A 16,956-nucleotide genomic window follows, 5' to 3' on the forward strand; every position below is an offset into this window, starting at 1 on the left:
GGATGATTACAAATAACTTTCACAGGCTTATTTATCAATTTAAATGTATTTATTTATCCAAACGTGTAGCTTAGATGTTGTCATTGCAAATGAGGATGGCAACTAAGGTAGAACATGCATGATAAATTTTCATGACATGCATGCTTATCATGCAAAGATCATGCATGTTTTGTCATCAGCGAGAGACTTGTAACATAAAATAAACACCCAGTAACAATAGATAAACTACTGGAAAATTACAAATTATTATGATACAAAAATAATTCAACCTCAAATACAGCATCGAAGAAAAAATAAAAAACAAAAATTGAAGATACAAAAACTTAGCCTCAAAAAATGTTGGTCGAAGCGTTTCGCTGTGATGACACAAAATTGTAAGACGACTGAATATCATGCATGTTCTATCGTTAGTATCTAGCCTAGAGCCATGTCCACACTGAAGAAATGTTCGACAAACATGTTTGTTGAAAGAGTTTGGGCAAATTTTATTATGTTGACGAAAAATGTTTGACCGTAGCCAGTGTGGACGCGTCACCAAACAAAATATTTGTAGGTGGGGAGAACAGGTTTTTGAGCCACAAATGGCGACCACGTGCTCTCCTAAAATTGAAGAATTGTAGATATCTGTTATTTGTTGTAACACATGCTCTGAACATATTGTATTGTGAGAATATGAACAGTCGAGAGCTAGAATAATAAAAAGAACCGTTTCTCGAAACTACTGAGAATACATTTCAATAGCCTATCTAGCCAGACGACAGTGGTATTCTTTTCAAAATAGTTTGAAACAGAATCAATTCTTTCATAGAAACTTGCTAACAGTATTCTAAACGTTATTCACAGACACGCTTACAATAGAAACCACATGGCCCACTGTGTTTTGTGTTGACCCTTGTATATAGCTATAGGATAAGTTGATGGCAGGTAAATGTAGATTGCGTATAGCAATATAGATATATAGTTAGGAGAGAAGTGAAATATAGGAGAGAAGTAATGCTAATGATAATGGAGCAAACACCTGTTCACGGAGTGCAAACTGGAATAGAGGAGAACGGAATGACTACCGAGGAAGAAGATCGTTTTCAGATAATAATTGGAGGAGAGATGAACAACGAGATGAAAAATTTGAAACGATGTGCCGTGATAATCCCTAGAACTAATAATTACATTGAGCTATTTTCAAATTGAGAAAGAATGTAAATAATATATAATAAGTACATTGGTATGGATAGATAGTATTGAAGAAATCATAATAGACTAATTAGGAAATATACAGTTGCCTGTGAACAATCAATAAACAATGATGGGAGAAGGACAACAAATGACTCACAAGAAGGACAAAATGAAAGTAAAAGGGCTAGAGTGGAAAGAGAAAGTGGTAACACTTGCGAGATGAGCGAGCGACATGAGAAGGAGTGAGATGGAGAATGTATTGTTCCTGGATGATAGGAGACTACAAATGTCGTATTTGAAGTGTCCAAAACTTAGCGGTTATCCTTATAGTTGAGATTTGTTTTCTTTTTCACTTAGGAATTTTTATATCTCAAGAACGAAATGTTGTATTGATCTAAAATTTGGCATGAATATTTATGCTAAGAAGATTCAACTTTAAAAATTAAAATAAAAAATGTTCGATGTACATATTCAAAATGGCGGCCATTTCAACTTTTTGATGGCAAATTTAACAAAAACCGTTCACTTTACAGAGCATTTACAAGAGCCAAAAAGTTTGCAAATTATATCACAATTTCAAGGATACCTTATTTATTAAGATTGGTAGAAGAATAACAGAGAAATTACGAAAAAAAAATTCGTACTGCATGCATGACCACTTTTCACCATTTAAAACATCAAGTGATGTAGGCTAGCCCTACATGGATACTTATGATGTGAACACAGTTGCCAAGGTGATTGTTCTGGAAACAAACTGTTTTTGAAAAGATAACAAGATAGAGTTTTATGAGACACGTTCAAAGATGATGTTTTATTTTATTTTCATCTTGTTCAATATTGTAAACTTTTAATGAATAAAGTGTTAATTACAAAAGCACATTTACAACAATACTAGTAGTTCTGTGAACAGTAGACCTCACGCAGTATTCTCATCCACAAGTAACAGATGTCAACTGTTTTAAATGTTAACAAACTCGGTTCACGTCTGAATTTGTATTCCTTATGATATAATTCATCCAGTTCCGTGATGATTTTTCTATCTGATGAAAATAATTTTTTTAGAATCAAAAATATTATAATTTCTCCAGCATTATTTAGTTCATTTGTTTATTTTTATTCACCTAGGCTATTAAATTAGTTTTTTCGAATGTGAGAATAATTGATACTGATGGGCACGCATAATAATACCATGACTACAAAACAAAATATTGAAACCAAAGACCTTAAAGCTGCGATTAGACCAAATTTATTAACAAAATGTTAATGAGATTGAACATAACTAACTTATCATACACATGATGAAGATGTGTGTTTGTCAACTTCCGTTCAATCTAATAGAATCTATAAGGATTAAGTTATAACCATTTTGTTAATAACTTTGGTGTAAACCCAGCTTAAAGATGCATACCTCTTTAATGTCTTTGATTGAAGATTGAAACTATAGACCTTATGCAAATACAGTAATAGACTGGCTTCTCCACACATCTGTGTAATCACTTGTCAGCTGATTTATGATGAATAATTCTATAGTCTGATTTTTATTCTAATATTGGCGTATGAAGGAGGCTCCTTTTTCCTTTTTTATTATCCTTGAAATGCAAAATTTCCAAAAACCTTGTATATGCGTCGACGCGCAATTTAAAAAGGAACATACATGTCAAATTTCATGAAAATCTATTACCGCGTTTCGCCGTAAATGCGCAACATATAAATATATAAACATTAAGAGAAATGCCAAACCGTCGACTTGAATCTTAGACCTCACTTCGTTCGGTCAATTAATTTTTTTTTTATTCCAATTGTATTTAAGATATGAATCGGTATGAATCCATATGGCCATACAGCTGATTTTACAATGTTTTTCAGATGATCTTGTTTGTCTTGTGCAGACCCTGTATAGAAATAATAGAGGAGGGATCAACAGGCACAGCCTGATTACAAAATGATAATATGCGTGAGGTTACCTCCTGGTCGCCGATGGCGTTCTTGCCGGCAAAGTCGCGCAGATCCGACACAATGTCCTTCATGGCCTTGCCGTCCTGCAGCTCCTCCTCCAGCTGACTCTGCAGGTCGCGTTTCGCTTCTTGTGAAGCCTGAAACAACAAATTTGATTGTTGTTACACACATACAATTTATGTATACACATCCTACACATCTACGTATAATACTACTAGCCGTCAGGCTCGCTTCGCTCGCCATATCCATCTAGCCAGGGGGCTCCGCTCCCTGGAACCCCAACTGGATTGTCCAAGAATGGGATCAGCAGGCTCGCTTCGCTCGCCTGCATTTTTCATTTGAGGATTTTTATCATATGTTAGGACGATCCAGTCGGGGGTCCAGACTAAACGTCTGGCTAAACGGATATGGCGAGCGAAGCGAGCCTGACGGCTAGTAATGTAATATTCCCAGGATTGAAGTAGCAGTGCCCAATCAATTTTTCCGCGATAAATGCATTTAAATATTCAACTTGGTACCAACCTAACAAAGTCAACTCAACTTAATGCCAACCTGACAAAATTATTAATTTAGTTGCCAGTTAACAACTGTTTCGAAGAGGTACTCTATCTAGATTATAGTTCTATAGTAACATATGATATGGAAATTTCAATTATAATTAAGAGATTGGGAGAAGAAGAATATACATGCTAAAAGACGAACTTTAAACCCTTAAAAACAACCCTTAGAGTTAAAATATTGCCAAAAGATTTCTTAGTGCGCCTCTAAAGGGCCAACTGAACACACCTAACAAATTTGAACGTTTTTGGTCCGGTAGATTTTTAGTTATGCGAGTGAGTGAGTGAGTCAGTCAGTCAGTGAGTGAGTGCCATTTCGCTTTTATATATATAGATGTATAGATGTATTACACCCTACACATCCATTTACACTGTGTCGTTCGTGCGATAAATCAAAAACATACAAGCACTAGTCTAAGTCACCAATACAGTTTGGCTGATCACAGGTAATAGGCTACTGATTGAGGGAGATGCGTTCTGACTAGTTGAAATTAATAGCAGTTTCATAAATATTAATCTTATATTATTACAAGCAGGGCAAAATGAGAGAACGGTGGTATGGTATAGTAGTCATATTTCCCACATCCAGCTGTGTTAAATAAAAATAATCTTCCAAATCTTGTGAGCAAGGAGAGCTTGCCCTCTTAATGAAGAAAGTATCTGTGAGTGTGCATAAAAATTGTCAGGTTTGTTCGTACGAACTATGTAAACAAATCAACAATGTAAATTGAAGGTTGAGTGGTAGAGAAGACTTACTCTGTCTGATAAAAATGAGTTTTATTTCAACTTAGTTTTATTTAATTAATTTATTGTTATTTCATTTTATAAATAGATTATAAAAAATATAAATTATTTGTAAAATAGGAGAATTTATTCCAATATCATGGCTTATCGTCTTGATTAACAGCGATAGTTGTGATAAATCTATAGTAATAAATTATACAACTATCATAAATTAAATACATCTATGTGCAAACCTTAGATTGCAGAACTGCTCTTATGGAGTACAGTGCTGTCACATTTCACAGAATCCAGAGAGCCTATGAACTAACTAATTGTGTGACAGAAAGAGCGAAAAAGAGAGCATAGGCTTTTTAATAGAATAAGCATAAGAAAGACAACAGTGTGCCTATTATAGTGTGCTCCTATAGTTATATTGAAATCAGATTGGCCTTAATGTCCCATGCTGCAAACTAAGGTTTGCACAGATTATAATACATGTATTAAGGATAAAACAATAAAATTTAAATCAGAGGTAACTGAGGATTCTGTACACCTTGGTAACTTTATCTAAGACTTTTGACTGAAACATAATCCATTTGAAAAATATATCACGGTGAGTCAACAATTTGACAATATTTTCAGTGCATTTCATGTAAAATCGTCAATTACTTGAAAATAGCATAATTGCAAAAGTTATACTGAATTGATTTCGAAGTTTAGTGTATTGTGATTCACTTAAAACTGTCATCATTGATGTTATAATTTTGAATTGAATGACTGCCTTTATTTTGACCTATTATTCAACTATTTATAAGAAATTTAAAAAGTTTGAAATGAATCTCACTATAGCAGGATGAATGAATAGTTTTATGGAAAACTCACCATTACTAATATTGATAATTATTGCGTGACAAAAATAGTTTGAATAATGTAATAAATCTATAGTAATAAATTATACAACTATCATAAATATTAATACATCTATGTGCAAACCTTAGATTGCATAATTAGATTGAAAAGATCAGCTTTCAGAAAAATTATGTCCAATTGATGAATATTTGTATACCACCAATCTAATCTTTACTATAAAAGCCCCATCTTCCAATGATAACTATAACTGCAGCAATAATAAATTACAAAATACAGTTAAAGTAAATTCGTATGATGTGCTGTCGGTGGGGAGTCACCTGCGGGAAGGTCTCCCCTCGCCTTTATTATAATTTACGCAGTCAATGGGCCTTACGACAGTCATACTTCAGCCGGGACCGAAAATTTAACGTTCTCACCCTATAACACGAAGTGACCTGGTTGAATATTTTGTTCATATCCAGGTTTGAACCCAGGATCTCCAGGCTGCTATATACGCAAGCACTATATCCACTAGACCACGGATCACTCCATAAAAATGCAGTTTTGAAAGATACGATTTTCATAACGAATATTGTGGAATCTGATTCAATTCGACATTTTCTAATCAAGTTTGGTTTATAAAACTTGATTTAACAGAGGTTTTCGGCAATTCTTACAGACATAAAATCAATCTACGGTGAAATAATATTCAACTCAACGAACCTGTGCTTTATGTAGTTTAACTACTTCAGATAAGCCTTTTTCTTCAAATGCATTTCGGAAATATTCTTCAGTCCTTTTATTCGGAGGTACGAATTCCAAAAGCCTGAAAAACAAAATGGCAGATCATCAATAGGGAATCCCATAAAACAATTTTTAGCCTTGGCTTCAACTAAGTTGATCTGTTATCTGAATAATTTAAAATTAAAAATAATTACTGGGACTTTCGATACCCATAATTATGAAAAACTTTTCTAATACAAAAATTCATCATAAAGACAATTTTAAAGAAACCTAGAAGTTATGATAGTAAGATTTTGTTCAGTGAATTTGATGTTAAAACTATACGACAGTTATATCTTAGTTGCATAACAAATTACAGTTTTAAATACGAGCATAATCTCCCTCTATCCGATGACATAAATTATAATCTTAGACCTAATACAATAAGAAAATATGAAATATATAACACCAACTCAGCTCTTCTTAGAAGGCAACTTTACTACATTAGCAGTAAATTCATAGATATACTAGAAAGTCAATTTCCACTTAATAATTTCCGAAATAATAAACACAGAAAAATAACCATAGAGGCATGAACTTGAATTATTTCCAATCGTTGACTTTTATACAATAATCAATTTCATATTATAGATTACATTTTCGAACACTTCATACGCTAAATTCAAGTGTATATATTACATCCCTGATTAAGCTGATTTACGACTCACACTGGCACACAAGGAATCTTCCTTTTGCCGGTGTTTTTGCCTCACCTACTGTACTTATGCATGTGAACATAAATTAAATCTTCATTTTACAACAATTATTTATAATATAAAGGATATCATTTCGTTATTATATCTAATTAAATAAATGTATGTATCTTGGTTCAAGTGCAGTAGCATATACTTATATTTATTTTTTGTAAAGCTTTTTTGTATTTTGTTCTTGGCAAAATAAATTCATTCATTCATTCAATAGGTTCAAATCGATTAATAGTCAAGAGTTAGTATAGATCCAGTCCCATTCATTTCTATAGTCATATTACAATACTGATCGGGAGTTTAAAAATAACGGATATGAAATTGAACAAGTTTCTACTGTAGCTCACGCAATAGAAATGTAGCAAGGTTACGTAACGGTAATCACATAAAATGGGTCAGCACTGTATGAATGTCTGGATAACAGTAAGCTTGGCCTAGGAAGTTGGAAATTCAACACATATACAGGAAGCAAAAACTATTTCCTGCAAACAGTGAATCGAATCACTCCGCTGTCCATTGAAATCAACATATCAAAACAAGGTTTCAACTGGATTATTAGGGAATACATACATTAATTTATTCTTTCAATATCCACTTTATAAAATAACTTTGAATTATTAATTTCAATATTTAAAACAACTTTGTGAGCACATTAATTGATTTTTACAAAACTGTGGTTGATGTAGCCTATTTTTTCAATTTATCAAGTAGTTGAAGTTTCTGAAATTTAATGTAAACCTCCAAAATGATATAAAAATACTGTGATGATTTTTGAACTTTAAGCTTATAATTTATTTCAAATTGTATTATATTAAAGACATTCAAATATTATACTTGCCCAGCGACACTCAAGTTAGGCTGACCTGGAATGATTAACCCGTTCTTCTGAATTTTTTATTGATATTCATATTTGATTTGATGTATTTCCATTGATTCGTTTAAACAATATGAAAAATTTTAAACGTTTCGGATTAACAGAACCCAAAATGACATTATATTTGATTCTATTTTATCTGGGAAGAAATCATTAATCTTGCGGAAAGAATACATGATTTGAAACAGTAGAATTAAAACATGCAAGTAGCTTCGAGTAGAACATTGACAAATCTAAATAAACAAGAAAGCATTAAATTAAAAACCACTGCCAATTCAAACTTCAACTGTCGAGAATGAAAGCTGGCAGGGGAACTTGAATCTGCAATAATTTAAACTTTGAACTAACTATTAAGGTATTAAAAGCCTAATCAATTATCATTGAGTTCTTATAAGGGGTTCAACTGTTCAAGAAGCCAGAATAAATAATATTGAAATTGTCTACCGGTTGGATTATTTACAGTAGTAACATGTATGATGGGATCCAAAATGATGAATCTGAATTACAAGTCACATTATTTAGTGAGCAAGGCTCAAGGCCCAAGGCTCGACTAGATCTAGATAGTTACCTTCCTTCTAGACCTCCTCTTTTCAAAGCGGTCATCAGGGTTGGCAAGCCTTTTTCGTTTTTCCATGTGACAAATACTTCCATGAGAAAGTCAAGCGCCAAATTGTCTTTTACCAAATGTTCCTGCAAAAAAATAAAATCTTGTGAACTTTCTAAGAATAAAATTGAAGAAAATGACAGTAAAATCAAATCCCTGTGGTTCGGAACCCACCTAACGCTGATCATAAATCACATCAACCACGCACAAGCCTGGAGAGCTCATGTGGGCATCACCGGCAAAAACATAAGAAAAATATGAAAGCAGAAGTTTCTTGATCTGTAGAGCGTTCGTATGGTCATTAGTTCAGACTCCAATTCAGCATTGCATTATTTTGTTAAAAGAATTTGGAAATGTAAGAAAAAACTTAGAAAGGTACAAATTATAATTAATCCACAAAATAATAATCAAGTGGAGACAAAAACAAATCGAGCCATCTGATAGGAGCATTGAAGAACAATATTCATCAATAATCAATAAATGAAGGTCAAAATTTATGAAAGAAAAGAACCAATAGGAACGAAAAATCTCTCAAATTGGAAGTTCAAGAGAAAAACTGAAAATGGATCGTAACGATTTGATGAATTTAGTCCGAGATATATTATCTTTAACATGAAGTGGGGAAACCAGTTCTCCTTCCATACTTTGTAGCATGGACAGAGTAGTGGAGAGGAGTAAGCATGCTGCGCACAATTGGATGCTGACACAAAAGTAGTGAGAATGTAGTTAGGTAGTGGGAGGGATTAGGAAAGTAGCATCGGGCCTCTCTGTCTTCGAGAGAAAGTCGCGTAAAAAGTAATATTTCAGGGACTATAGATCTATTTTCTAAATTTTTGATTTTTCAAAATTTTCAATCATCTTTTCAACAACTGAAATATTTTCTCATTTTCATCGACATTTAATATAAGAAAAAGAAGCAGAAAGGTTTCAAACTGTGAGAAACGATTCCCCTTGTTAGTTTTCATTTGAAACCAAAAAAAGGTTTTGCTCAACTTCACAACGAATCAGTAGACTACGATGAGCATTTTGTCATTTTCCAAGAGAATTAAATCTTTCCAATTATTTTGGAATTGAGAAAATTTACTAGTCTATTCCATTTTAATGAATTTTCTTCAAGAATTCAGTTCTCAATGAAACAGGCTAATAACTCATGCTGGATTCGCACACAACGGTGACAGTGAAATATAATTCCCACGAGTCCTAATAATTGGATTGTTCCCATTCAGCCCGGCCTAATGAGTATGAATAAATATCATGTGTGCGAACGCAGCTTTATCCTATCTTCTCATTTATGGAGAGGCTCTAGAACATCAATGTCTTTTCTACAAATTTTCAGGAAGTTTTATAAAAAAATATATAGCTCGATAGTAAAGTTTTCGTAATGGGCTTACATTGATGAGTACATGAAGAACTTGCGGAGGAACTGTCCCGTTACAAATCCAGAGTGCTGTTATTCTGGCCAGCTTTATTCGTTCCATTTCGTTGAACCCCTTGATGAAAACCAGTACCTTTTTCATTTCTTCTTCAAACATTTTCTCCAAGTATTTGTATCTCCTCATCAACTTAACAAAAACCTTCAACAAAGAAACAATATTATTTTTTCATGAATTAGATAATATCCCAGACCTAATACAAAGGAAGAACCATTACTTCTATTTTTTATGGAAAATTGATGTTTTCAATTCAATTTATAAATGTATATTTGTATCTTCAATTGAACATAAGGTAGTGAGATAGTTAGAAACTTCATATTTATTGGTCGGTGAAGAGCCTCCTATCTCACGAAACACATTGGTTGCTAATTGTTTTTTATTTACATGTTACACTAGCAGGTAACCCGTGCTCCGCAAGGGTCTATTTTAAAACTTGACCGAGTGGTATCTTGAAGAGTTTGAAGTTGGCCTAGAACCATCCTCGGTTTTAATTCTCGTTTAAGAATCTATACAAAATTTCAAGTTAATTTTAGTCCAGTATTTTAGACGTGATGATGCGTCATTAGCGTCAAACATAATTTTCCTATCCCGTACGTGTATAAGCCAGTTCTTCCCATTATTTTAGTATAGTTGAGTTCTTCAACTTGGTACTAACATAATAAAGTGACAAAACTAAAATCTTGTTTACAAAAACCTGACAGAATTGGACTGGTTAATTATTTAGCTACCAATTTTAAACATCTGTTTCGAAGAGGTAGACTCTCCAGATTATAGTTCTATATCAACATATGGTATGTATTTTTACATTAATTTACCTTTCCTATGGTAATAGAGCAAGGAAAGTATTGCTTTCCAAAAAAATTAAGGTACCCCAATTTCTAAATTTCTATACGTTTCAAGGTCCCCTGAGTCCAAGTGGTTTTTGGGTATTGGTCTGTATGTATGTATGTGTGTGTGTGTGTGTGTGTATGTATGAGTGTATGTCCGTCTGTGTACATGATATCTCATCTCCCAATTAACGGAATGACTTGAAATTCGGAGCTTAATGTCCTCACAATATAAGGATCCGACACGAACAATTTCGATCAAATGCAATTCAAGATGGCGGCTAAAATGGAGAAAATGTTGTCAAAAACAGGGTTTTCGCGGTTTTCTCGAAAACGGCTCCAACGATTTTGATTAAATTTATACCTAGAATAGTCATTGATAAGCTCTATCAACTGCCACAAGTCTCATATCTGTAAAAATTTCATGAGCTCCGCCCCATCTATGCAAAGTTTGATTTTAGATTCCCAATTATCAAGCTTCAGATACAATTTAACAAAAAATTTCGAGTGGAAAAGATTGAGCATGAGAATCTCTACAATTAATGTACAATAACATTTTCACCTAAAATTGAAAATAAGCTCGAAATTCGAGAAAATGTGATTATCCAATTACAAACTGTTGATTCTATTAAATCATTCACTATGAAGAGATAGCAGACCTCGTATGTCTCCAGCGTTATTGTCCTGTCACCAACTGGCTCAGATCTTTGTTTATAAGTAGACTTGAGATGCACGTGAACACTATCGTCAGGTGATCAATTTTCATAATAGCAAGGAAAGTTGTGTGAGTGCGCTACACCAGATTTAATATTATATTCATGTCCCATGAATGGAATTTGAACATTAATTCTGAAAAATCTAGAAAGAGAATTGAAATTTGGGCTTCGAGATCTGAATTATTCCAGTTTTCCGGTATGCAATCCACAAGTTGACATGTTTTGATGCGAACAAATACAACCCTACTCTCTCTAATTATATAGAATATGGCCTGAAAACAGCATTAGAATGTAACAATAAACTGCGATAGATCATGCCAATTGGCTTTGAGTTAAAATGATAAAATCGTATTTTAAGCCATTATTGTGAATGATGAGCGTATTCAATGAGGAAATATATTGCAATTATTTTACTGAAAGCAAAACTTAGGTGAGGTGAGCTGTTATCATATTATGTTGATATGTTTAGCTACTTCAGGGAATGGGCAAGAAACAGCCAATTTTTAAAATACTATAACTAATATCAATTATTCATTAAAAATAGAGTTCATAAGGTAGGAAGAACTAAAACTAAAATGGGGTTCCTAACTCTTACAAAATATTTTGCATTAGAACTTTTACTGTGGAGCATGATGAAGAATCAATAATAAATCTGTCAATAAGGCTTTGAGAAAATAATAAATACAAGAAGCTGAGATATGACATAAGTGTTTACAACTAGTAATGATAATAGTAACCTGTTCGAAGTTTCGTAAAGAAGCAATATCCTCTGGAGTTTCGAAGACACAAGCATTTGTTTTACAAATCTTGTCGCCATCTTGGGCGATTGATCCACCTGGAACTGGACAGAAACAACACTGACATGAGTCACCTTATAAATCTCTTATATCATGTTATAATTTTTATCATTCAAGAATAAATATCAAGTTAAAGAATAAATCCAAAGAATACAGATGTGGAATCATGTAGTGTAGAAGTGAGAACTAATAAGTGGAAAATCAATTGAATAAATAAAACAATATGAAAGCTGTGAATTATATATGGCAAAATAATTAGAATAAGTCTCTCAATGTTCTAATTAATGTGTGCTAGTGGATGTGCTGCCACTGACATATAAGTCTCATAATTCACTATGGACAACAATCACAACGGTTGGAATAATTGGCTAAAGTAGTGCCAGATAAAACTTGAATCGGAAAAATAGATTATTACTAGGTGATTATTATTATGATTATCCATGTAAGTCCAATACATTAATCACGTAAATTCTGTAAACAATGGGGAAATATATACCTACTCTTACAAACTAGTAATTGTATAATTTATAACAATATTACATAATTACATTAATGTTATAATTACAATCTTGATGGTAAACTTTATAGAAAATGAAACTGGTTACAATCTAAGAAAAATCACAATTTATCAAACATTCATAATTACTAAAACTGCACATAACTATTATTTGACTATACTACTGAGAAGTCATCGTTAAATATATTATGTTTTTTAGGGTACGGAACCGATAATCTACTTTACGCTCGCAGCACAGACAGCTCGATTTTGCTTGAGCCAAAAAGTGATGCTTTACGCTTTTTAAACATGAATACCCTAGCTATTATTATTATTAACCAACCAATCCAGTGTTTCGGATTACGTTAAACCGTCGGTCCCGGCTGCCTTAAAAGCAATCGTTAGGTCATGTCAGAGGCCCTGAAATTGATCAGTTGCGACCTGAAAACCCACACTTGAGCCTGCCAGGTCACTCGATATTATTATTTCAGCTTTTCTGACGTCTATAAGAAGTCTGTGACATCAGTTTGTTTCAAGAGTGATCTTTCCTCATAATTCTTAGAAGAACTACTTGAATTGAAAAGTTTTTTGTTTTATGCACTTACCTAGAAGCCCACCGGCTATGAGAATATCAAAGAGAGTTTCACCATACCGCCGATAGTCTAGCTTGGAACCAGCTGCATCAAGGAACTTGTAAACAGCCTCTAGGTCAGTTCCCGCCTTATCCAGACCCTGCAGAATAGAGTCTCGAAAGCCTGCTGGGTCGTACTTTTCTTTCTCATCTGTAAAACAAATAGTATTTCAAATCACAAATTACAGAGAGAAAGAATTATGTGTTCAAGTGAAAAATGTATCCCTACTACTTTCACCGTTCAAGAGACTAGGGGTCAGAACTAAACCCCAGGCCTCGACAATGTAACTGAAGTCCATGCAACAGTATTCAATGTCGGGCTCAAGCTCAAAATTACAATTTACTTTGCACTCGATACCCTAAGCAGAAGTTTCCATTGTATACTAGAACCATCTTTAATAAAGCCTACCTGTAATCTAACTTTTTATCAAAAATAAAAATTGCATAGACAGGCTATTGTAATAGCAAGAATATAGGCCTAATAACAAGACAAATAAATTACTAACCTCTTTTTCTGGTCTTAATACGTTGGCCTGATAACACCGGCTTTTCAGTCTTCTGACTCATACAATGACTGGCTGTAATAAAATACAAAAAAAGTTAGCCTATATAAATTAAACTTAATCTAACCAACAATAATTGTTTTAATGTTATCAGAAAAGAAAATAAAACAATAAATGACTCGAGTATTGGAATTGTATAAGCATTATAGGATAAGTAACAGACAGGTTGTATATTGATGTCATTTTCAAAATTTCAATACATGAAAGATATTAGGGTAAAGAAGCATAAGTCTATAACATTTTTGTAAGTGCTATGTATCAATATAAGCCTACTTAGTGGAGAAAATTATTAATAAAAAAAATTTAGCTCAAACAAAATTTGAATGCTTCAAAGATTGATTGTTAGCTAATAAGAGTGCATACCTGACATCAAGCACAAGAATCAATTGCCAGATCTATTTCAGTACCGTAAGTACTCTAGAAATTTTCTTGGAATCAACTTCCACTAGTTCAATTCAATTTTAAAATTTCAAGTCACAAAACATCAATGACTCTTTCACAACTTTTACAAAGAGTAAATTTTCAACTGTTCAAATTACTGTGAGAAAAGTAGTAGAATGATAGTTTTTGATTCGGCTTGGCATTGAACCAATGTCATTCAATTCAATTAATGAAACAAACAAAGCTTCCGACAAACAGTATTTACTGAATTAAGATCTTTTATGGCCTTGAAGTACTTTGCTAACTAATTGGAAACGACTAGTATAATTTGATATCAATCTTGAATAGAAAAAATCAATTGAACTGACAGAAAATAATGAGGAAAAGTGGCATAAAAATGTAACACATGATTAAATGAAACAGACAGATTCAAAGCAGTATAATATCTAAAAGATGTGAATCATACAAAATCCAGTAAGTTGACATCGCTGAATATTTGAGTTTACTGAGAGACCTTTACAACTTCAACACATATACATTGTCAACAAATCTATAAGCTAAGTTAAATCAATTTATTCAACTTGTAGTAAACCTCAGCTTTCAGCTAAGCAACTTACTGTAAGAAGTTTTAAGGCTGTCAAATAATACCGGTAATTATGAGAACAAGAGAAATTATCAATATTTACTAATAAAAGATAGCTAATATTATGTTTGTAAACTGTAATCGGCATAATCTTACTAATAAATAAAAGCAGAAATGGGAAAATCTTGAAATAAAAAACTCAAGTGGAACAGAAAATCAACAACAAATGCCAATTTCTATAAATCAACCAAGCAATTTCAAACAAATAATACATAGTTGCTCAACATTTTAGAATAGAATAAGTACTTAGGCTAACTTATGGATGGGTAATAATGTCAATTAGCATTGTGAAAGTTGGAGCTGCCAGTAACTTAACTTTTGATAGGTATGCTTACAATTTTGAATCCCATAAAATTGATTTCAAAGCCAAAATGAATAAGCAATTTACATTGAGTTGAACAAAGCGTTGAATGAATATCAAGTTCTTAAAAATAAAATGTTTAAATGATATAATAAAGTGATTATTAATTATTTTTGTCATGTTGTGTTGGGGATAACTTCCTGATCAACATGATTTGGCATTTTCAAGTTGAACTATCAACGTGAATCCAAGCCTCAAAAACTTTGACATATCAGCAGCTAATTGACTAAAGACAAACATAATTGGTTTAATAAGATTGAAAATGATATCTGTTCAGCATAAGTCAACAAAAATTTGAGATAAATTTAGTCTGACAGACAGATGATGCTTTCACCTAGGAATACAGCCTATTCTCTCTACGAACCAAGGTTAATGAAACAACTCAAATTTAACTGATTTGAAGCAACCCAACGAAAATACTAGAAACGTTACGCATATTAAATGCGTAACTTTAAATATACTTAATTAACTTACATAAATACCTGATAACTTGCACCAAGAAAATACCAGAGAAAACGCTTGATTGATATTTAGGTTGTTGAGGAGTTGAGGTTGAGGAAGGATTGGATTGGGCAACGTGTTACGGAAGATCCGGTCTAAAGGTCAATAGACCATCAAATTGAACATAAATCCGTTATTTAGCTAAAATTAATCAAATTTAGGTTGATTTTTTGAATACAATTTCAAATTACCATAAAAAAATATACATAAGATAAGAGGGATGACTTTTGGATAGAGATAAATGCCACATTAGTTGAGAATATTTTAAAAATATCGTCACTTATTCAACAATTCCAACACCTTTCTTCAAAACATTATTTATTCCTTCAACTTTAATCAATATTTGATTTTTTTAACACATTTTCACATTAATTTTACAAATTGAGGTATCCACTTTTTATCATACACGAAGCTGTAGATTCAGATAGCATCGAGCGGGAAGTTTAAATTGCAGAAATCAGGATTTGAATAACATGAGTCAGTATCTACCTAATAACCGGTAGCAAGCTATAGAGGTTTGAAAAAATAATGTACCGGTAGGTCTACTGTACGATATTGTTTATTTACATTAGAAATAATACATATACAAAATTATAATATAATTATGCATTTTGAATATCATGCTATGTTATCCCGACTCCTACAATATTGTAATGTGTTATTGCTATAATTAATAAAAAATAATTAAACATGAATAATTCTACTACGTGGAATATTGTTTTTGCTGGTATATAGATAGGCCTGAGAGATTAGTGATCAAACATTAAATGCTATAAAAAGCATATAACCAAGTTAAGAGCAAAAATTCATCTACTCATGAGCTTCAAAATAATTTCATTTACGTTTGCAATGTTTATGAATAATAGATAATTATATAATAACCTACTTAATTACCATACACTACTTACAATTTGTTAATCTTATTGAAAAAACCCAAGAATTTTTTCTTTGCAGAGTCTGCACACTAGCAATTTTGTAAAATATACCGTACTAGATTTCTTAGCTATTATTATTAGAGGAAGTTGATGTTATGTAACGTATATAAAAAATCTACAAACACATGATAAGATGTGTCCTAAACAACACGATTTATAGTTTAACAACCATACTATGGATTTTGATACAGTCCTTTGAATAGTCAATATTTTTGGGGGACTATTATTCTATACTGTAATAATAGTTTTAGACAAATAAATAATTCTAGTAATTCTAATAAGTCTTACAAAAGTTTTACAATAAAATAATTTTTCACATTTTTTCTTAAATTAACTATTTATATCTAGGTTTGGCCAGAACCTATTAGAAAAAATCTTTAAAAAAATAATTTCTAGGTTTTAAATTAATATTAAGGTAGACTATTAGAACAACAATATAGTATTGAACA

At 32.3% G+C, this 16,956-nt stretch overlaps 1 protein-coding gene across 6 annotated transcripts in view; it reads right to left on the reverse strand.

Moving 5' to 3' along the window:
• Positions 1 to 16,704, reverse strand: part of LOC111045754 (protein krasavietz) — a 30,837-nt gene extending 14,133 nt beyond the window's left edge. The window contains exons 1-9 of one of the 6 annotated variants that reach the window (XM_039425744.1): positions 16,481 to 16,604; positions 15,554 to 15,713; positions 13,630 to 13,701; positions 13,098 to 13,274; positions 11,937 to 12,040; positions 9,615 to 9,797; positions 8,188 to 8,309; positions 5,982 to 6,084; positions 3,138 to 3,266 (exon numbers count right to left, since the gene is read on the reverse strand). In XM_039425744.1, coding sequence (XP_039281678.1) covers positions 3,138 to 3,266; positions 5,982 to 6,084; positions 8,188 to 8,309; positions 9,615 to 9,797; positions 11,937 to 12,040; positions 13,098 to 13,274; positions 13,630 to 13,690 — 879 coding nt within the window. In that variant the 5' untranslated portion in view covers positions 13,691 to 13,701; positions 15,554 to 15,713; positions 16,481 to 16,604. Of the gene's footprint in view, positions 1 to 3,137; positions 3,267 to 5,981; positions 6,085 to 8,187; positions 8,310 to 9,614; positions 9,798 to 11,936; positions 12,041 to 13,097; positions 13,275 to 13,629; positions 13,702 to 15,545; positions 15,714 to 16,480 lie in introns of all 6 variants that reach the window. The other 5 variants (XM_039425745.1, XM_039425746.1, XM_039425743.1 and 2 more) reach the window with 5 other exon arrangements.
• Positions 16,705 to 16,956: the final 252 nt, after the last annotated feature.

This window comes from Nilaparvata lugens, chromosome 4, assembly GCF_014356525.2.
Source record: "Nilaparvata lugens isolate BPH chromosome 4, ASM1435652v1, whole genome shotgun sequence".
In the NCBI taxonomy this organism is placed as follows: Eukaryota; Metazoa; Arthropoda; class Insecta; order Hemiptera; family Delphacidae; genus Nilaparvata; species Nilaparvata lugens.